This window comes from Scophthalmus maximus, chromosome 16, assembly GCF_022379125.1.
Source record: "Scophthalmus maximus strain ysfricsl-2021 chromosome 16, ASM2237912v1, whole genome shotgun sequence".
Classification (NCBI taxonomy): domain Eukaryota; kingdom Metazoa; phylum Chordata; class Actinopteri; order Pleuronectiformes; family Scophthalmidae; genus Scophthalmus; species Scophthalmus maximus.
Genome location: NC_061530.1, coordinates 20,980,001 through 21,002,500, shown reverse-complemented (window position 1 = coordinate 21,002,500; position 22,500 = coordinate 20,980,001). Strand labels below are relative to the sequence as shown.

General features: G+C 50.5%; 2 protein-coding genes across 5 annotated transcripts in view; one reads left to right on the top strand and one right to left on the bottom strand.

Annotated features, from left to right (window-relative positions):
• Positions 1 to 11,084, bottom strand: part of ankfn1 (ankyrin repeat and fibronectin type III domain containing 1) — a 41,440-nt gene extending 30,356 nt beyond the window's left edge. Inside the window, exons 1-5 of one of the 4 annotated variants that reach the window (XM_035613212.2) lie at positions 10,601 to 11,084; positions 6,049 to 6,182; positions 5,550 to 5,777; positions 4,084 to 4,289; positions 562 to 818 (exon numbers count right to left, since the gene is read on the bottom strand). In XM_035613212.2, the coding sequence (XP_035469105.2) occupies positions 562 to 818; positions 4,084 to 4,289; positions 5,550 to 5,777; positions 6,049 to 6,182; positions 10,601 to 10,603 (828 nt within the window). In that variant the 5' untranslated portion in view covers positions 10,604 to 11,084. The remainder of the gene's footprint in view (positions 1 to 561; positions 819 to 4,083; positions 4,290 to 5,549; positions 5,778 to 6,048; positions 6,183 to 10,600) is intronic. The other 3 variants (XM_035613211.2, XM_047327734.1, XM_047327733.1) reach the window with 3 other exon arrangements.
• Positions 11,085 to 16,466: 5,382 nt separating this feature from the next.
• LOC118288012 (transmembrane protein 100-like) lies at positions 16,467 to 20,076 on the top strand. Its single transcript, XM_035613747.2, has 2 exons — positions 16,467 to 16,785; positions 18,001 to 20,076. Exon 2 carries the CDS (start codon positions 18,044 to 18,046, stop codon positions 18,512 to 18,514), a length of 471 nt encoding a protein of 156 aa, XP_035469640.1. The 5' UTR covers positions 16,467 to 16,785; positions 18,001 to 18,043; the 3' UTR covers positions 18,515 to 20,076.
• Positions 20,077 to 22,500: the final 2,424 nt, after the last annotated feature.

Here is a 22,500-nt window from a genome sequence, read left to right as displayed (position 1 = left end):
CCACACACCAAAGATATTCTGTTTACTGTCACAGAGGAGCAAAGAAACCAGAACATATTCACATTTAAGAAGCTGAAATCAGAGAATTATGACTTTTTTTTCTCCATAAAACTACTTAAACCGATTAATCGATTATCAAAATAGTTGGCAATTGATTTAGTAGTGGATTACTGATCGATTAACTGTTGCAGCTGAAGGTAAAATGACACATCATATCTCTCCCGGTCGCTCACACAGCGACAGCAGTGATCCTCCATTTCAATATTTCGCGACAGTCGTGAATTTTGCGTCTTCGCATCATTTGCGTCGCTCAATGAGGCGACATTGGCGTCTAGCATTGTAATCGACACGCGTGAATAATCCACGTCGCGTCCGATGTGAGAGTTCAGATCTTTCCTCTGGTTGTCGCCCTCTGTGGTGAAGACTGGTCATTACAAGGTCGTGTCTGGACTACAGTCAAGATGGCGGAACATATTGAGGCTCGTGACGTCTGCTGTCGAACCAACATTTTACAAACGTACTAAACGTCAGTATGAATGAAATGAGAACAACCGGACTCACGTGTGCGTTCCGCAGCTTCTTCCTGCCTCTCTCCAGTCGACTCAGCAGCCTCACGCGCCGCGGCTCTCCGCCCGCCGGCTGCAGCAGACGGTCGTCAACCGAGACCGTTTTCCTCAAGGCCGCCCGGTCGCCGACACACGCCGGTGAGGCTCCTCCCACCTCGACCACGGGGAGGCTTCTCTTGCCGGCGCCTGCTGCCACGCTCCCCTCCGACCCCGGAGACAGATCAGGTGACCAGAACTCACGTTGCACAGAACCTGGAAACCAGAGACAAGCTGCTGTTACTGTACACCACACACACGAGCTTTCAATAAAACACAAGTTTCAATAAAATAAGTTCAGTAATTATTATCAACGGACGTTGGCCAATTTGAGTCTGTCAGACGTAATCAGTATCAGTGTTTATGTTTCTGATATGAAAACTTTTATTCTACAGAATAAACAATGAAGGAAAGATGTGTATTTATCTTCTCTCTTTAAAAAAAATTGATTTCATGATTTAAGTTCTGTATATTTGGTTGTAAGTTATTTATAATAAAGTTCATGGTTAAACTCTAAAATATCAAACTTAAATAACATTTCTTTGTCCCAAGGCTTTGAAAACAACATCTTGGGAATTATTGACAAATGTTTAAATATACATAAATCGGACCATATTTCGGTATCGGGCGAGCTATGGTTATCGATACTAGTTGTTTTTTTTCTTCATTTCTCTGTTTGATTATGATGAAATCTGAACCTGAAAGATAAAATGATGAAAGACAGAAACAGCAGCGGGCAAGAGAGATTAGTGTGGACCCCGAACGCATCGCGGTTCTTCTCCGTCCCTCGGGGGGTTTCATGTGTCCTGTCATTCAGTGTGTGTGTGTGTGTGTGTGTGTGTGTGTGTGTGTGTGTGTGTGTGTGTGTGTGTGTGTGTGTCAGGTGTCAGGTACCTGAGCTGCTGCATTAAAACTACATGAGAGAGATGTGTGAGTTGACTACGGAGGCCCTGAGAGCTCAAACAACCTTCATCACTATGACGACAACACAACAACAACAAGCAGCAGACGACAACTGATGAGATCATTTTCCAACATCAATAAAGTCACAAACTAATCTTCTCATCAATAATCTGTTGTCATTTTTTTCCTGTTAATCACTCAAAAAGAACAGTGGGATATAAATGAAGTTTATGATTATGATAAATACAGTTGAGTGTTTCAGTGGGAAACTGATCAACACATTCATCAACGTCCCGTCTCAAAATCTTTATTCATTTCCAGAAAATTATTGATTATATAAAATGTGTATTTAAATGATGAATAAAAATGATTCAGCTGTTTTAAAAACTGACTATATTACGTTCATCTGATGTGATTAAACCTTAAATCAGATATGAATCATATGAATCAGGAGACTGAGTCTGGAGTCATGTCTCCCTCTGGTGGACAGACGTTGAACATCCAGACTCAACTATATATATATATATATATATATATATATATATATATATATATATATATATATATATATATATATATATATATATATATAATGTTTCTGAACTGATTGTTTGATGGTCATTCTCTATTGAAATATAATAACAGACTTTATATACACATATATATACAGTTGCTGATCGTCTTTATATACGATGGTATGGTTGGTATAAAGAATAATTCTAAGGCAACTAAACACAACAAATCTTTGTTTCAGGAGATTATAAACTGATTGTGAATATATATGCACACATATATATATGTATATATATATATATATATACATATATATATATATATATGTATATATATATATATATACATATATATATGTATATATATGTATATATATATATGTGTGCATATATATATATACATATATATATGCACACATATATATATGTATATATATATATATATATACATATATATATGTATATATATGTATATATTGAGCAGATTGTTTCTGTTTGTGTCGGAACACGAGGACGTGGAACCACAGAGAGCTGAGGTCACGTCTCCGTCGGGGAATATGCTCAGAAATCAAAAATGTTTCTTTCATGAGAAAAATAAAATAAAACAGATTTTTAAAAGTCTGGAACACATCTTGACACCAGAGTCGTTCACGAGAACCCGCAAATACGAACACTGTCAAACCAACAGGAGAGGAAGTCGAGGGGAGGAGATCACTGAGCCACACTCAGTGAAACTCACTCACTTGTTTATCTTTTCATTCGACTGCAGAAGTAAAAACACAAACAGGAAATCTGGAGTCAGGAGTCGAACCAGGACGATGCACTAAATGAGATTAAGACTAAAACCTGTCTCCTCTGGGCCCGACACTTCTCCTTGGATCATCACAATCTACAGACGACAAAGATTTTAAGACTCGACGACACAAGATTCCTGAGCATTAAAGACGAGTCACACACACCTGATGAGTCGGACGCTAATCTGATCCACAGGAAGCTCATTATCATTCTCCAGGAGGGTGGAGCTACAGGACAGCGTGAGCCACACAGGAAGTCAAGCTCCGGGACAGAGTAAACAAGTGTGTGTGTGTGTGTGTGTGTGTGTGTGTGTCGCCACGTCCACCACCCCACACACTAACTCTCCCTTCAGCCCGTCAGAGTCCGACCTGCGACGTGTTCGACTTTTCTTACTGTGTCATGTCCTGGAGAATCTTCAAAATGTTCATATCTCTAAAATCTGTACAACCTGAGATAAAAGTTTTTGAGTCAATAAACTATAATAAATGATTAAAGTACTGAAACGGTCTAAATACAAAGATCTTTTTGCTCAATAAAAACATTAGACATGATCAAAATATTTCTTAACTCTGTAAGTTACATGTTAATTTTCTAGTTTTTGAGATATGAAAATGTTTTTCTGATCCTCTCTAGAGCCGCCACACATTACGAAAGGTAACGACGTCATCGCGATCTACGACGTGATGAGGTGAAGTGAGAGGCCTCGACTCTCTGATGCTGAAAGAATAGATGTTCTGACTAATATGGTTTTTTATTATAGATCCATTTAAACAGGATCATGAAAACTACAATCTCTGTTCTCAGAGGGTTAACGTGATGGATGCTGAGTAAGGCTCACAGACAATACAGGAAGTAGAAAGTGTCCGACACCTGGTCTGTGGTGTCCCTCAGGTATCCGCTCTGGGTCCCTTCTTATTTTCTATCTACACGTCGTTTTACAAACCAGAACAATGAGGAAACGCAGAACTTCCCAGAGTCAGAGGCCCCGCCCCCACACTGATACGCTTTAGATGTTAAACCCATCATTGTTGCTACAGTTACAACTGGCGCAACTGACTTGTGGTCCCGTTTCAGTGTGAAAACTGCGGGTTGTATTTTAGTCTAGACGTACAGACACTACAACATTTGAAAAACAATGACGCAGATGCCAACATTCTCTTCTCTGATTGGTTCTTATCAGTCACGACTCGACGACCAGTAGTAAACGCCACGCGACAAGGAGGGCGGCGTCGGAGGCTCACCCGTTAATCTCAGGACGTGTTCGGTCTCACCTGCGGAGTTCCAGTGGAGTCCTCCAGGACTAGCAGCGAGCCGCCGCCGCTTCCTGATGCTGACCCCGCTCTGGGAGGCCGAGTCTCTCGCTGACGTCCCTGAGCTCAGCACTGCGGCTGCAGGGGTGGAGGAAAGGAGGGGCGTGGCCAGATATGGCGCTTCCATCATTTCAGGAGAGAAGAAGGTGGATTCCTTCCCTGACGACCTGCAGGAGCAGAAACTCAATTTCAACAACTCACCGTCAACTGTCAGGACACAAACGTTCAGAAAGAATTTGATGACACAGGATCGTTATTAGATATTAAATATTATCTATCAGACGTCTTTCTCTTCTAACACGAGTGAAGTTCAATTATTGGCTCCATTAATATTCTTTTTTTTTTAAACATCTCTTTATTTTGTAATGCTTATCAAATTTTACATTTGTATTTCTTTCAGACAATAACCTAGTCTGTCTGACTGTCTGTCTCTCTCACTGACTGACTGTCTGTCTGTCTCTGTCCGTCTGTCTGTCTCTCTGTCTCTCTCTCACTGACTGACTGTCTGTCTGTCTCTGTCCGTCTGTCTGTCTGTCCATCTCTCGGTCTGTCTCTCTGTCTGTCTGTCCATCTCTCTCCCTGTCTGTCTGTCTCTCTGTCTGTCAGTCTCTCTGTCTGTCTCTCTGTCCGTCTGTCTCTCTGTCTGTCCATCTCTCTGTCTGTCTCTCTGTCTGTCTGTCTGTCCATCTCTCTCCCTGTCTGTCTGACTGTCTGTCCGTCTGTCTCTCTGTCCATCTCTCTCTCTCCCTGTCTGTCTGTCTTTCTCTGTCTGTCCATCTCTCTGTCTGTCTGTCTCTCTGTCTGTCTGTCTGTCTGTCTGTCTCTCTGTCCATCTCTCTCTCTTTCTGTCTGTCCGTCTGTCTCTCTGTCCATCTCTCTGTCTGTCTGTCTGCCTGTCTCTCTCTCTGTCTGTCCATCTCTCTGTCTGTCTGTATCTCTCTCTCTCTCTGTCTGTCTGTCTCTCTGTCTGTCCGTCTGTCTCTCTGTCTGTCTGTCTGTCCGTCTGTCTCTCTGTCTGTCTGTCTGTCCATCTCTCTCTCTGTCTGTCTGTCTGTCTCTCTCTCTCTGTGTCTCTCTCTCTGTCTGTCTGTCTGTCTGTCTCTCTGTCTGTCTGTCTGTCTCTCTGTCTGTCCATCTCTCTGTCTGTCTGTCTCAGTGAAGGGTTGAATCATTTTACAAACAAACTTGAAATCTGCAGCGTCAGTATTTTATGAGGATTTCAAAGAGTAGCTGCTTCTTAATTTTTTTAATCAATAATCGATCAGGACTTTGGCACAATTCATAACTCGAATCTTCCCACAGCCTTGTGAATAAATATTCTTATAATCAGCAGCAACAACCGCCTGATCACTCATCAATAAGTAATATGATGGTCAATCAGCACAAAGTGCTCGTAAACACCATGTGTGTGTTTAGAACCACGTCACCTGGGCGGAGCGTCTGCCTCTCCTGGTTCGCTGCAGGTGGAGCGACGGGAGGAGGAGGAGGAGGACGTCGGAGGGGAATCGGAGGAGGGGCTGGCAGCATGCGAGGAAGAGGAGGAAGAGGAGGTGAGGGCGGAGTCCAGAGCCCTGGGCAGCAGCAGCGAGGACGGCATACACAGCCATGTCTCCAGGTCGGAGAACTTGGAGCAGCTCAGCATCTCGAGAACGCTGCTGGAGGAAAGACACAGGAAGGAAGTGACTGCTGCTCCAGATGCAGGGAGGATGAGACGCGACGGACATGAGACATGAGGCTCCTCCCGCAGGTCAGAGGTCAGAGCGACCCTGTGGAACACCGAGCTCACTGCACAGCACGGGAAACTTCAAGTCTGCAGTGACCTGATGAACTCAAGTCCAGCAGGAAGAAATCAGGAGCTGAAAACTGAATAATGAAATGAAGGAACAATTTAAAATAATCAATATGATCAGCACTCATGTATCTCACCTCTCCTCCCCCACTCCAGGGACGTCATCTGTCTCGTCTGCGGTTTGGAAGACGCAGGACGTCGAAGTCCTGGAGTCTCGCGTTGACAGCAACACACAGGACTTTTCAGAATCTACAGACATCTTCAGCCATATCTGTGAGGGTGAGGAGAGGGAGACGGGTCAGGAGAGGGAGACGGGTCAGGAGAGGGGGACAGGTCAGGAGGAGAGGGAGACGGGTCAGGAGAGGGGGACAGGTCAGGAGGAGAGGGAGACGGGTCAGGAGAGGGAGACAGGTCAGGAGGAGAGGGAGACGGGTCAGGAGGAGAGGGAGACGGGACAGGAGAGGGAGACGGGTCAGGAGAGGGGGACGGGTCAGGAGAGGGGGACGGGTCAGGAGGAGAGGGAGACGGGTCAGGAGGAGAGGGAGACGGGTCAGGAGGGGGAGACGGGTCAGGAGGAGGGGGAGACGAGTCAAGGGGGAGGGGGAGACGGGTCAGGAGGAGGGGGAGACGGCCCAGGAGGAGAGGGAGATGGGTCAGTAGGGGGAGACGGGTCAGGAGGAGGGGGAGACGGGTCAGGAACGGGAAACGGGTCAGGAGGGGGAGACGGGTCAGGAGGAGGGGGAGACGGGCCAGGAGGAGAGGGAGATGGGTCAGTAGGGGGAGACGGGTCAGGAGGAGGGGGAGACGGGTCAGGAGGGGGAGACGGGTCAGGAGGAGGGGGAGACGGGTCAGGAGAGGGAGACGGGTCAGGAGAGGGGGACAGGTCAGGAGGAGAGGGAGACGGGTCAGGAGGAGAGGGAGACGGGTCAGGAGAGGGAGACGGGTCAGGAGAGGGGGACAGGTCAGGAGGAGAGGGAGACGGGTCAGGAGAGGGAGACAGGTCAGGAGGAGAGGGAGACGGGTCAGGAGGAGAGGGAGACGGGACAGGAGAGGGAGACGGGTCAGGAGAGGGGGACGGGTCAGGAGGAGAGGGAGACGGGTCAGGAGGAGAGGGAGACGGGTCAGGAGGGGGAGACGGGTCAGGAGGAGGGGTAGACGAGTCAAGGGGGAGGGGGAGACGGGTCAGGAGGAGGGGGAGACGGCCCAGGAGGAGAGGGAGATGGGTCAGTAGGGGGAGACGGGTCAGGAGGAGGGGGAGACGGGTCAGGAACGGGAAACGGGTCAGGAGGGGGAGACGGGTCAGGAGGAGGGGGAGACGGGCCAGGAGGAGAGGGAGATGGGTCAGTAGGGGGAGACGGGTCAGGAGGAGGGGGAGACGGGTCAGGAGGGGGAGACGGGTCAGGAGGAGGGGGAGACGAGTCAAGGGGGAGGGGGAGACGGGTCAGGAGGAGGGGGAGACGGCCCAGGAGGAGAGGGAGATGGGTCAGTAGGGGGAGACGGGTCAGGAGGAGGGGGAGACGGGTCAGGAACGGGAAACGGGTCAGGAGGGGGAGACGGGTCAGGAGGAGGGGGAGACGGGTCAGGGGGGGGAGACGGGTCAGGAGGAGGGGGAGACGGGTCAGGGGGGGGAGACGGGTCAGGAGAGGGGGAGACGGGTCAGGGGGGGGGAGACGGGTCAGGAGGAGGGGGAGACGGCCCAGGAGGAGAGGGAGATGGGTCAGGAGGAGGGGGAGACGGGTCAGGAGGGGGAGACGGGTCAGGAGGAGGGGGAGACGGGTCAGGAGGGGGAGACGGGTCAGGAGGAGGGGGAGACGGGTCAGTAGGGGGAGATGGGTCAGGAGGAGGGGGAGACGGGTCAGGAGGGGGAGTCGGGTCAGGAGGAGAGGGAGATGGGTCAGGAGGAGGGGGAGACGGGTCAGGAGGGGGAGACGGGTCAGGAGAGGGGGAGACGGGTCAGGAGGAGGGGGAGACGGGTCAGGAGGAGGGGGAGACGGAGGGGGAGACGGGTCAGGAGGGGGAGACGGGTCAGGAGGAGGGGGAGACGGGTCAGTAGGGGGAGATGGGTCAGGAGGAGGGGGAGACGGGTCAGGAGGGGGAGACGGGCAGGAGGGGGAGTCGGGTCAGGAGGAGAGGGAGATGGGTCAGGAGGAGGGGGAGACGGGTCAGGAGGGGGAGACGGGTCAGGAGAGGGGGAGACGGGTCAGGAGGAGGGGGAGACGGCCCAGGAGGAGAGGGAGATGGGTCAGTAGGGGGAGACGGAGGGGGAGACGGGTCAGGAGGGGGAGACGGGTCAGGAGGAGGGGGAGACGGGTCAGGGGGGGGAGACGGGTCAGGAGAGGGGGAGACGGGTCAGGGGGGGGAGACGGGTCAGGAGGAGGGGGAGACGGCCCAGGAGGAGAGGGAGATGGGTCAGGAGGAGGGGGAGACGGGTCAGGAGGGGGAGACGGGTCAGGAGGAGGGGGAGACGGGTCAGGAGGGGGAGACGGGTCAGGAGGAGGGGGAGACGGGTCAGTAGGGGGAGATGGGTCAGGAGGAGGGGGAGACGGGTCAGGAGGGGGAGTCGGGTCAGGAGGAGAGGGAGATGGGTCAGGAGGAGGGGGAGACGGGTCAGGAGGGGGAGACGGGTCAGGAGAGGGGGAGACGGGTCAGGAGGAGGGGGAGACGGGTCAGGAGGAGGGGGAGACGGGTCAGGAGGGGGAGACGGAGGGGGAGACGGGTCAGGAGGGGGAGACGGGTCAGGAGGAGGGGGAGACGGGTCAGTAGGGGGAGATGGGTCAGGAGGAGGGGGAGACGGGTCAGGAGGGGGAGACGGGTCAGGAGGGGGAGTCGGGTCAGGAGGAGAGGGAGATGGGTCAGGAGGAGGGGGAGACGGGTCAGGAGGGGGAGACCGGTCAGGAGAGGGGGAGACGGGTCAGGAGGAGGGGGAGACGGCCCAGGAGGAGAGGGAGATGGGTCAGTAGGGGGAGACGGAGGGGGAGACGGGTCAGGAGGGGGAGTCGGGTCAGGAGGAGAGGGAGACGGGTCAGGAGGGGGAGGGGGAGACGGGTCAGGAGGAGTGGGAGACGGGTCAGGAGAGGGGGAGACAGGTCAGGAGGGGGAGACGGGTCAGGAGGAGGGGGAGACGGGTCAGGAGGGGGAGACGGGTCAGGAGGGGGAGACGGGTCAGGAGGAGGGGGAGACGGGTCAGGGGGGGGAGACGGGTCAGGAGGAGGGGGAGACGGCCCAGGAGGGGGAGATGGGTCAGGAGGGGGAGACGGGTCAGGAGGAGGGGGAGACGGCCCAGGAGGGGGAGATGGGTCAGGAGGGGGAGACGGGTCAGGAGGAGGGGGAGACGGCCCAGGAGGAGAGGGAGATGGGTCAGGAGGAGGGGGAGACGGGTCAGGAGGGGGAGACGGGTCAGGAGAGGGGGAGACGGGTCAGGAGAGGGGGAGACGGGTCAGGAGGGGGAGACGGAGGGGGAGACGGGTCAGGAGGGGGAGTCGGGTCAGGAGGAGAGGGAGACGGGTCAGGAGGAGTGGGAGACGGGTCAGGAGGAGTGGGAGACGGGTCAGGAGAGGGGGAGACAGGTCAGGAGGGGGAGACGGGTCAGGAGAGGGAGACGGGTCAGGAGGGGGAGATGGGTCAGGAGAGGGAGACGGGTCAGGAGGGGGAGACGGGTCAGGAGAGGGAGACGGGTCAGGAGGAGGGGGAGACGGTCAGGAGGGGGAGACGGGTCAGGAGAGGGAGACGGTCAGGAGGGGGAGACGGGTCAGGAGGGGGGGACGGGTCAGGAGGAGAGGGAGACGGGTCAGGAGAGGGAGACGGGTCAGGAGGGGGGGACGGGTCAGGAGGAGAGGGAGACGGGTCAGGAGAGGGAGACGGGTCAGGGGGGGGAGACGGGTCAGGAGGAGGGGGAGACGGGTCAGGGGGGGGAGACGGGTCAGGAGGAGGGGGAGACGGCCCAGGAGGAGAGGGAGATGGGTCAGGAGGAGGGGGAGACGGGTCAGGGGGGGGAGACGGGTCAGGAGGAGGGGGAGACGGGTCAGGGGGGGGAGACGGGTCAGGAGGAGGGGGAGACGGCCCAGGAGGAGAGGGAGATGGGTCAGGAGGAGGGGGAGACGGGTCAGGGGGGGGAGACGGGTCAGGAGGAGAGGGAGACGGGTCAGGAGAGGGAGACGGGTCAGGAGGGGGAGACGGGTCAGGAGAGGGAGACGGGTCAGGAGAGGGAGACGGGTCAGGAGAGGGAGACGGGTCAGGAGGGGGAGACGGGTGTGTAGCTGACATCATTAGCTTGGATGTTAGTTGCTGGTAACATCCATCTGTTCGTCAGTCGTTAGCTCGTAGCTTAGCTTTTGATTTGCTTGGTAGCTACTTAGTAACATTAGCTTGTTGAGAAGCTAATTGGCTGATTAGCTCAGAATGAACATGTTGGTTAGTGTGTGACTGGTCACAGTGTATTACAGTGTGTCCTGTGTGTAACTGTAGGACGTCGAGCTGGTGAGTGACAGCTGACTGGATCAGCTGCTCGAGATACACTCAAGTGTAGTAAGTTGACTGGTCACATATTAACAGCTGACTGTTAGTTAGCAACATGCTAACATGAACCAGTTACTGAGTCAGTGGTAGGTTAAGAGCTAGTAGCGGGTCATCAGATGTTCACAGATGTTCACAGATGTTCACAGATTCAAGCAGCTGAAGTTCAAACTTTACCATCACAGTCCATCAGCTGATCCTCGGTCGGTGCAGGAGAGCGAACCAGATCACGGCTCTTCCTCCTCTTCCTCCTCTTCCTCTTCCCTCCGTCTGCACCAACGTCCTTCTTCTTCTTCTTCTTCTTCTTCTTCTTCTTCTTCTTCTTCCTCTTCTTCCTCTCCTTCCTCTCCTTCTTCTCCTTCTCCTCTTCCTCGTCCTCTTTCTTCTTCTCCTTCTCCTCCCAGAGGAGCCGGGCTCCCGCCTGCTAACGTGTCTCTGTCCTGCCCAGTGTGAAACATCCCAGAATACAGAGGACCGGGGCGGGCTCACGTTCCACCGCGGTCCGGTCCCACATCTGGAGGCGGCCGCGTCCCAACACTGCGTGACTCACACCGGCAGCAGCCAATCAGGCTGCAGGAGCCAATCAGGCTGCAGGAGCCAATCAGGCTGCAGGAGCGGGACGAGCCTGAGGTCCGATGTCAAAGGTCAAAGACACCGTCAGATCTGCAGGTCGATGAAGAGGAAAAGGAGGAAGAGGAGGGAGAAGATTAAGAGAAGGAAGAAGAGGAGGAAGAGGAAGAGGAGGAAGAGGAGGAAGAAGAGGAGGAAGAGGATGAGGAGGAAGAGGAGGGAGAGGAAGAAGAGGAAGAAGAGGAAGAGGAAGGAAAGACATACTGAAGAGATGAAAGACAGAGGGAAATAAAAAATGACAATGAACAGAAGGAAGAAGAAACAATAAGAAATAAATCAATTAAAAATTGAAAAAGAAAATGGACTAAGAAAAACAGAAGGTGAATGAAAGAAGGAAAAATAAAAAGGGAAGGAACAAAGGAAAGAGAGTAAGAGAAGGAAAGGAAGAAGGGCTGATGGAAAAAGAAACAAGTACAAATAGAAAAAAAGGATAGAAGACAAATGTAAAGTCTTCTGTGAAGCAGAAAAACTCAATAAAAGAATAGAAATAGAATAAAATAATGAATGAAAAAGGAAATTATGACGAGCAGAAGGAATGAAAGAAAGTTCAAGAAAGGAAAACCAATGGAAGAAGTAAAAGAAGAAGAGTAGAATAAGAGAGATTGAAAATAGATGAAAAGAAGGTGGAGAAAAAATGTAAATGGAAATGATGAAGGACCGAAGAAGTGAATAGAGGAGGAGGAGGAGGAAACAGGAAGGAAGCTGTTCATGTTAATTATCTGCAGTTTGAATAAACAGGCAGAAAATGTCAACAGCAAAACTACTGACCAATCAGATCACTGGAAACCAGAGTCATAGTCCTACAGGAGCCTGACTGGGACAAGAGAGTTCAGAGCCAAGAGAGAAATGATGCAGATCAAGAGATTCTCTGTGTCCACTCACATCAAAACAAAGACTCATTAATATCAGAGCTTCATCTGATTGGACGTGACAGTAACCGGGAGAACGTCTCAGTGGAGCTCAACAGACGTTGTGGTTCCCTTCACTACCACTAGATGTCAGTGCGGTTGCAGCAAGGTTCTGTGACATTCATCTGTACTGTAATAAGAGGTGAGGTCGAATCGTCCGTCCTCTCCTCTATGACCTCAGTGGAAGACGTCATGAGGTCAAGGAAAGGTGTCGAGGAGGATTGACAGGATTTAGGAAAAGTCGACAGCGCTGCTCAGAGAATCCAAATCGATTTTCACTAAACTACGTGATCATGTGACGGTGGATGTTGTTGATGCGTCTGTCGTGGTGAAATGACACATTTATGAAGATGAACTACAAAAACCTCAGCGGCTCCATCAGCATGTTTCAGTGTTTTATGATTCATATGTAACAGTAACTTACATCTGGGTCATATTCATCCTCTTCTTCTTCTTCTACTTCAGATTGAATCGTTAATGTTCGTTTATGACGCGTCAAGTTAAATATCGCTGCCGCAATGAATTGTGGGTCTGTTTCTCCTTTCGTCACATAGGAAGCTCCAGTGTGTCCTCTGATGAAGGAGAGAGGAAAGGAAACATTGAAGCTCCTTTCCTAAACACTTAGAGAATCTGAACATGGTGCTGAGGAAACACTTAAAGATTTAGGGAACTTCCTGAAACAATTTGACTCAAGGACTCATGGGAACTGTAGTGTTTAGACAGAAGAGACGATGAATACGATCCCAACTGAAGGATGGATTTCAAAAGGCTCCGACGGCGGCCGTGTGTTTTCCGTGACCTGCCGACCTCTGAACTAGAAGCCCTTCCTGTCGTCTCTCCAGGGCTGCGACCGGGGTGTTGGCGCTCAGCAGCAGGAAGTGATGTAATCCTGCTGCTGACATGATGGATCCCACATGAAAACAGTGAATTATGGGAACGCGCCCTCTTTCCCTCTACCTCCTCGCTCCCTCTGTCTCTTCCTTCCTCTCCTCATCGGTTTTCCTTTCCCCTTTCAGTCTTTCTTCTCCGTGGCTCTCAAGGTTTATTCTTGACCTCCTGTGAACCCAGTGGTAATTCTATTGCCAGATTCCGATCTCACTTTGTTTAAAACCTTTTCTCAGTCTTTGAATCTGTCCGATCACGTGACTTGCGTCGAGCACCTGTGACCTGCTGCTGTTTTAGTTTTTCACATCCTGTCGCTCTTTCTCCATTTGGCTCATGACTTTGTCTAATAACACCCTCAGTTTCCTCAGGTCCTAATAATATCACATGATCATCACGCTGCCTCTCACATCCTGGACTGTCGCATCCCCTCCGCTCGTTCACTGCCCTGTTTTTAAAGTGGGATTTCCGAATCTTTGTCGATCGTGAGCAAAGTGTGGACCACAAATACACTCCACGGACAAATGGACGCAGGCAGAAACTCTGGTTTAAACCGAGCCGCCAGGACTTCCTTGACTCGGTGACGTCACAAACGGAACCTCGTTATCGTCAGGACCATGAGAACGAGGTCGTTCATTGGTTTAGCGCTTGTGCTGCGTATTGGCACGTTTGTCTTGGTTGGTTGAGAGAAGACCCAAGAAAGAATTTGTTAAATTCGTCAGATAAAGAAAAAATGAATCCTTTTCTTTTAGCTGTTTTCAGACATGAACTTCTTAAAATGTCCGGGCATTTTACAGAGTTTGGTTTCACGTATGACGAACAAGGAGAACAGGAACAGTTCCGGACCGTCCAGGCGACTGGTGGCGGGACGTGACTGTAATGGTGCGTTCACACTGCCAGTAAAACGTTTGGCTGCTGGAACATTTGTGCTTATTTGCGCGAAAAGCCGCACAAAGTGTTTGTGCTAAATGTGGCTAAAGCTAGTGTCCAACTTCCTGTTGATTTCCTGCCGAGCCCTCTCCGTCTTCACCCGGTCACAAGGCCAAGAGCAACACACAGCGACAGTAGTGATCCTCCAATCCTGAAACAAAGACAGGACGTGTGACGGAGGGAGGATCTCAACGCTCATAGGCTATGGCGTCTCGCTCGAGTTCAAATATTTCAACTCGAGCGAGAATTTCGTGTCTTGGCACTTCTACGCGTCTTTGCATTGACTTTGTATAGAATGTACTCGTGTGGCGCCCGGTGTGAACTCGCTGTGAATGTGATTCTCCTGATGTTTTCTTCTGGAGTCTCATCTTCAGGAAATCATCTGGACTTCAGTACATGTCTAAATGCATGTTCACTGATTTCACAGAGAATCATTTCGTGGATCTAGATGAAAAAAATCAGCACATTTAGTGACTTCTGGATCCAGCAGATTTAAATGTGGTTTCACCTGCGGTCAAGCTTTTTATCTTGAGAGTCAAAGTTTGTCTGGTTTGTCTATGAGGCTGCAGGAGATGTGACGACTGTTGGATGAGATCTACGGAGTTGCGGCGGCGGCGGTTATGACCACACACTTAAGTCAGTAGTTCTTTTATTAGTAACTTGAACGTGTGAAGCTCCAAAGAAGCAAAGTCGACTTGATGAGCAAACAGAGCTGCAGCTTGGCAGCGGCTCATCAAACACACGTGTGTTCACAGGAAGGAAGAGAAAGGAAAAGCACCGACACAGTGTGAGACACGGAGCCCTGAAACCATCTGCTGCAGCGGAACAGGACGGGACGTCTCCAGAGACTCGCAGCCAGAGCAAATAACTCACTTCATCCCAAACACACAAATGGATCCGGGAAGGAAGTGATTTAGCACTGGTCCTGGTCCCTGGACCTGCCTCCCTGGGGTTTATCTACCATCTCATCTCGCTCTGATGTCTTCAGAGGGAACCACTTCCCACTGATCCTCCGCAGACGGCTGCTGGGAAATGAAATCAATTTCAAGTGGCTCCTGAAACCACAAACTTATCAGACCTGACCGACAGAAAGATATAAACAACCACCAGGAACATAATTCACGTGAGAAGAGACTGAGTTTGTTTTCCCCACTTCTCTCTCTGACCCCCTCTCTCCTGATCAAAGGACTCGCCCGGGGCCCCTGCTGGTCCCTGCTGGTCCCTGCTGGCCCCTGCTGGTCCCTGCTGGCCCCTGCTGGCCCCTGCTGGCCCCTGCTGGCCCCTGCTGGTCCCTGCTGGCCCCTGCTGGTCCCTGCTGGCCCCTGCTGGTCCCTGCTGGCCCCTGCTGGTCCCTGCTGGTCCCTGCTGGCCCCTGCTGGTCCCTGCTGGTCCCTGCTGGTCCCTGCTGGTCCCTGCTGGCCCCTGCTGGCCCCTCTCCGACCCCCGAGAGGATCATCTGCTCAGGGTTTGAAAATAAGGCCAGATGTGTCCAGCTGGACGCTGTGGGAGCGACAGAAACAAGATTTTAGTCCCATTAAGGCTCGTCAATATGAAAACTGATCTATTTTTTCTATGTTGTCACCGTCTGATTTTCTCCGCTGACTGCTGAGCAGAAACACGGCGGCTGTGAAACATGAACGTACACGTCCCGGTGAGCTGAGAGGTCTGCGAGGAGCGTTAATGAAGAGGAAGTGAACGTGTGCGAACGTGAAGCCGCAGCTTGAATCTGATCAGCTGAGCAACAAACCTCCTCTGCGACGCTGCCGATTCCTCCCAGATGTGGAAGTTTGCGGATCTGGTTTTCCAGCTGCAGGGCGGAACCTTCTCCGGGGAACAGCAGGAGGATTCTGGGAGACGACACGTGACGCCATCTCAACCACTTTCAGATGTGAAGCTCCAGTTTCAGGTTGTTGCTGCTGAACCGAAGCTCGAGTCTCAGTCGCTTCTCAACAAAATGAAGACAAACGAGAGACGAGAGGGTAAAAACAAGAAACTGACGGTTTGGTATCACACGAGAGAATATGTGGATCAATGTTCAATAATAAAACTACATCACTACTACTGCGATTCGAACCTCGTGTCTCTAGTTCTGGAATGATTCACCGTGTACCGAAGCTTCAACCTTCTTTTCTGAAGTTTTAATAAAAACGTTTTCTATATAAAGAGTTTGTGGCGTGAAGTCACACACTTGGCTAACCTACTGCTGGAGCGACACCTGCTGGTGAAGCTTCACCCGCTGCTGCAGCGACACCTGCTGGTGAAGCTTCACCTGCTGCTGGAGCGACACCTGCTGGTGAAGCTTCACCCGCTGCTGGAGCGACACCTGCTGGAGCGACACCTGCTGGTGAAGCTTCACCCGCTGCTGGAGCGACACCTGCTGGAGCGACACCTGCTGGTGAAGCTTCACCCGCTGCTGGAGCGACACCTGCTGCTGGAGCGACACCTGCTGGAGCGACACCTGCTGGAGCGACACCTGCTGCTGGAGCGACACCTGCTGGAGCGACACCTGCTGGAGCGACACCTGCTGGAGCGACACCTGCTGGAGCGACACCTGCTGGTGAAGCTTCACCTGCTGCTGGAGCGACACCTGCTGGAGCGACACCCGCTGCTGCAGCGACACAGACGAGATCCTGCGTCATGATCCAATGACAGGACGTCTGAGAATGACGGAGGATCTCAACGCTCATTGGCTGTCACGTCAACGCGTCTGTTGTGTTTTGTTTTTCTCCTTTTAGATCTTTTGAATGTGAATCACAACTTCAGAGAAACGCGTCCAACAAAACGCACGCGTGTGAAGTTTGTGATGAACGTTGCTCGTCCATCAGAGATGGAGTGAGCGAGGCAGACTGGCTCCTGGGTACCAGCTGCAGGCAGGAAGGAGTTAACACTGTCTGCTCCCCCCCACCCCCCACCCGCTTTTCTATTGATAGCCATATTCCCTCATTTATTCCTGCAGTCAGGACGATGCAGAGCGGCGAGCCGGGAGGAGTTGAGGAGGAGGAACATGACTGAGTGAGTCTGAGAGTGCAAACTGCTTCATCTGCTTTTATTAACTGCAGCTGCATCAGTGTGTGTGTGTGTGTGTGTGTGTGTGTGTGTGAGTTCATTGAATTTGACTGTGCACAGGAAAGTAGCTTAATAACTGTCCAGAAGAGTTTTCAGAGAGAAAATGTAAATTTACTTTACTTGTATGAATTTATTTTAATATAGCAGTGAAATAATGATCAATGATTTCCACAGACTCTCGGATCATTTGTCATGTTTTAATATCATCTTTATGACGAAGAGCTGAGTCCTCATCCCTGACGATGTCACAGAAAATGATATTTATATATATATATATTATATTAACCTAAAGATAAGGCGTGGAGCAGGTGAAGGTGTGCTCTGCCCTCAGTCCGTCTGTCAGGCTCGATCTCTGATCCCTGAGAAGTGAAACTACCAAACACTCACAAACTTGAATTGCTGTTGTGAGTCATAACATGGACTGTGAAAGAAGATGATCAGGAAATGTGAATTTCATCTGTCACTGTACAAAGATTAAACCCTTCATGTTGTTGAGAGTTAAGGCTTCTGATCAGGTCTGATATTTATTCATCACTTATACCTGCAACTTTTCACTCAAACATTTCAGTTTAATTGTTCAAAGCCTGAAGCTGTGAAACTTTAATAAAATAGTTGAGATCGGACGAGATCGAGATCGAGTCTGCGATCCAGATTCTTCCTCACTGATTCACTCAAAAAGACAAAGTGAGTTTACTGAGCATCGAGCTTCAGGCTCCGGAACCTTCTGACCTTGATCTGAACAGTCGTCATGACAAAGAGGAAATGAACTGTGAAAGAAAGCTGAGACACAGAAATCCCTCAAATACATCTGGAAAAAACACATGATTTAAAACACGGTCCATTCACATTCCTCCTTAAATCTTTGATGTGGAAAGTTCAGGGGGATTTAAGGGATGAAGTCAATTATTTCTTTTATTAGTTTTCTAATCTGCAGTCACTTGTCAAGTCAAGTTATCTGAGAGAGAAACGTCAACACTTCCTTCCTCCAGTTTCACATTAAAGTGACGATTTTGTTAAAAGTACATGATCTGTTATCGTCTGATTAGCTTCAGGGACTTAGCTTAGCTTTGTTCTGGGACTTAGTTTTTTCCCTTATAGGCCACGTAGCTAATAATCTTCATCAAGAGAATCATTAACGTCCCTTTCATTTTCTGTCTTCAGTTAGCTGCTCTGCAGTTGGCTGATTGCTGACATCAGTATCAGGATGGCGCACCTCTTCCTCACCAGTAAGGTCACAATGCCGGACGACCTCCACAGCAAAGGCGGTCCCAGGATCCCAAGGAGCGCCATGAAGTCGGCGACATCAATCTCTGCAGAGAAGCTGAACCGGAGCAAACCCAGGAAGGACCATCGCGTCGTGGTGACGCGCGTCCCGCACGTCAACGAGGTCCAGCTGACGGCGGCCACCGGCGGTGCCGAGATGTCCTGCTACCGCTGCACTGTGCCGTTTGGCGTGGTCGTCCTCATCGCCGGAGTCGTGGTCACGGCGGTGGCATACACCTTCAACTCTCACGGGTCCACCATCTCGGTGCTTGGGCTAGTGCTGCTGTCTGCTGGTCTGGGACTACTGGGCTCCAGCGCCATCTGCTGGAGAGTTCGACTGAAGAAGAAGATGGACAAACGGAGGGAGAGCCAGACCGCCCTCATGGCCGGACAGGGCTACTGCGTGGCCTGATCACGTCCAGATGAGACCGTGCACCTGAACGCACCAGACTGACAATGGCAGGATTGGTAATTTAGTGCTGCCAGGTTAAGAGATGGTGAAGAGACGATGATGTGGGTCACATGACTGTAACTGTGGGACCAGGACTTCTCCACAGTGGACGATAACTCAACTGTCTTAAACAAGTTGCACTGTCACCAAAAGTTTTAATGATCGATCAGTCGATCAGTCGATCGCGTCACTGGACGAAATAAACATTCACCTTTCGTTCTTTTCTCTGTTCCGGGTTCGTTACAACTGTTGTTTGGACAAAACAAGACATTTGACGATGTCACTTTGAGATCGGAGAACTTCTGTTGAGAACTACATATATTACATAATATTGCCATGGAAACCTGTTACTAAACATGGTTGGAAGGATATTTGGAAGTAAAGACTGATCTGTCAGCCAGGTAAAAAAACGGGGAATTAGAATTCTTTTGAAAAACATCATTTAGTTGTCAGAACAGCTAATTGAAAGCACAGACTAATAATCAATAGGAATATTATAAACTCCCACATTCTGTACAGATAACAAGTGAGTCACTGCATAGACTATATTCACACAGCGGCCATTTTCTTCTGACGTCACGCTGTCGTCCCGCAGTGATCCAGGTTTATAAGTCCTACGAGACAATGAGTTAAAATCTGATCATGTTTCACTGTACAACAACATAAGAGCTCATTTGCTAGACAGCAGCTAACGTTAGCAGCTAGCACATTGTAGCTTACATCAGTGTTGGATACTTTGATGTGGGAAACCATGATGGGAGTTTTTAGTCTGAACTATCAACGTCCATCTTGGACAAATGTATCTCAGACTGGATGTAATCAAGTCAAGCTAGCAGCATAACGTTAGCTTGGTTAAAATCACGTGACCTCATCAGCTCACTGGAACATGTTTCTGTGTAATGTTCATCCAGTTTAGATCAATAAGATTGTTCCAGGAACTTTAGCCTTGGATGGAGCATTTAGATCGATAGCTTGATTCCAGTGCATTTGACTTCCAGGCTTGAATGACTGCGTCCTAGAGGCACCTTCATCATTCAGAAACAATATTCCCATTGTATCATGTTGCTGTGACAAACAGCAGTGTTAGCCAAGAAGTGGTTGAATGCTAACGTTAGCGGTTGTGTCGTCGTAGCTAATGAGCTAATCTGTAGTTTAACGTTGGTCTGATGTTCCTCCAGTTTTATATTTCTGAACAGATGATGCTGTTCTGTGAACCACACATAATTCTAACAACATTATTTTTAATCTGTGCTTTTTATTCAGAGGTTAAATAAAACGTTGTATTTTTTGTAGCTTTTATTCTGAAAGCCTGACGGATCCATATCAGAAGTCGTGAACGCACCTTGTCTGAACTAATCTATCTGATCATTCTAATATTGTTCTCGACTAAAACAGTGAATCAATCGACAGAAGCTCCGACGACAGCTGACTCCATGTGATTAGCTGAATCAATGTATGATGAACAGTCTCTGTCACTTAATGCTGCTAATAATCTATGGAATAAAAGGTACTTCACAGCTTTACTAAGACAGTCGTCTCTGATTGGTCCTGGTCGTGACCTCGGACCCTCTCTGAATGACTCACAGAGGAACAGTGAGGTCAAAGGTTGGGATATTCTTCTATTAGCATGTAGACTTTGTATGATGAAGCTGATGCACTATGATCCAGACGTCGTGGATCGTCTTCTACCTTCATCGTGTCATTTGTTCTGTGTCCACGTGTCGGTGAAAGGTTTGTCTTATTGAAGTCGAGACGAAGCTCGGACTCGACTCGTCGTCTTTCTCTCTGTAGAGCGAGCCGGTCGAAGAGCCGCTGGAAGTTAAAGCAGCTCGGCTGTTATATTTAGTTGTGTTTATGTTGCCTAGCATCCCACAGACACACGACCAGATAATAAACTGAGGGCTGGGATTGCGTCAGGAGGAGGTGGTGGTGACGGGTAACGGTTACAACGTGTTGTCACTTCTGCAGTGCTAACTTTATCTCCACCGGCGCGCAGCATCCGGGGAATGTGGGAGGAGGGGGGGGGGGGGGGGGGGGGGGGGGGGGGGGGGGGGGGGGGGGGGGGGGGGGGGGGGGGGGGGGGGGGGGGGGGGGGGGGGGGGGGGGGGGGGGGGGGGGGGGGGGGGGGGGGGGGGGGGGGGGGGGGGGGGGGGGGGAGACATAAGCGGAGAGTGGAAAAAGAAAGAGAGAGAGACGGGAGGGAGGTGAAGAGTTGTATGACATCGGTGGAGTTTCTGAGGAGGACGTACGAACCGTGACGAGGCAGCGAGGGCCAAAATAGACACGTAGGGCCGGACAGGAAGTGGAAACACCCCCACAGCAGATAATGAGATACCAAACCACACCTCCTGAGAAACAAACCACACAACGAACGATGACTGGAATCAAGAAAATTCAATGACAAATTTATTTTTTCTTTAAATCCCAGATTTTAAACTAATTTTCATTATTTAAGCGAAAAGTCGCGAAAAATGATAAACTGGACATGATGAGGTTTTCGACTGTTTGATGTTTAAAACGCTGAAACATTTTCTATGGAGAAAAAAGAACAACGATCTGACGAGACGACGACGAACTTTAGTGGAACATATTTCAAAAACAAAATTTGTCGTTAATGAAAAGACAAAAATGACCTGGAGAGAATCTGTCGCCATGCGGAAGGAAGAATCTCATTTCTCCTGTAATGTTGATTGACAATTTCCACGAGGACATTTCTGTAAACACTGAACTTTGACCCTCTCTGTCAAAGGGTCGCTGCCGTAACCATGGACACAAATCTGTACTGAGTTTCTGGTGAATCCATAAGATGGTTGTTGAGATATTCCGAGTCTCAGGCCGAGCAGCGATCAGAGGGGAAATCCCAACCCGCCCTTCTCTTCCTGTAACCCCCCCCCCCCCCCCCCCCCCCCCCAAACACACCCCAGACTCTAGGAGGAAAAAGGCCTGGCACGCAAAGAGACACGGGATCGGCACGAATAAAAGGAATCAGCCAGAGAACAGGAAGGAGTTTCTGTTCACACACCCTTTTCCAAAGATTTGAACCAAATCCCCTGCAGGCGGGAGATGGTTCTGTCATCCGAGGAGCAAGGAGGTGGGAGGAGCAAGGAGGACCGAGGAGCAAGGAGGTGGGAGGAGCAAGGAGGACCGAGGAGCAAGGAGGTGGGAGGAGCAAGGAGGACCGAGGAGCAAGGAGGTGGGAGGAGCAAGGAGGACCGAGGAGCAAGGAGGTGGGAGGAGCAAGGAGGTGGGAGGAGCACGCAGGTGGGAGGAGCAAGGAGGTGGGAGGAGCAAGGAGGACCGAGGAGCAAGGAGGTGGGAGGAGCAAGGAGGACCGAGGAGCAAGGAGGTGGGAGGAGCAAGGAGGTGGGTGGAGCAAAGAGGTGGGAGGAGCAACGAGAGGTGAGACGTCATGATTGACAGCTGACACTGACTCATGATTGGTCGAGAGCGTGTGTAGGCGTCATCACTACGTCACAGACTCTTACTCCACATGACGTCACCGGCACAAGATGGCGGCGCCTGATTCTGAGATATTTCAGCTCCATTCAACATCCGTCTTTATTTACAATCGTTCACAGAGAGATGATGTGTTCCTCACCAACACTCCACGTCCGTTCACCCACATGGTTGATGCCATCGTTTCGTTCGCGACAGTTTCACAACGATCCAAAACATTTTCCTCCAATCGCAGGTTTTTGGGGAAACTGATTTATTCTTTTCAGCAGCTTGTTTCCAGTCGACCGTCTGGTCGTGGTCAGTGTTTGGTCTGCGAGGCCGATCGGCGTCGGGACAGATTCTGTGATTCGGCCTCTGAAGGACAACGACAGTCGCTGAGTCCCCATCAACCAGGGAGAGGCTCTTCCTCTCATTTGTCAAAAATAATTTTCTCCTCCCACAAAACTTTTTGTCTGCGTCTGGCTCTTTCATTTTCAGGCGTGCTGACGGAT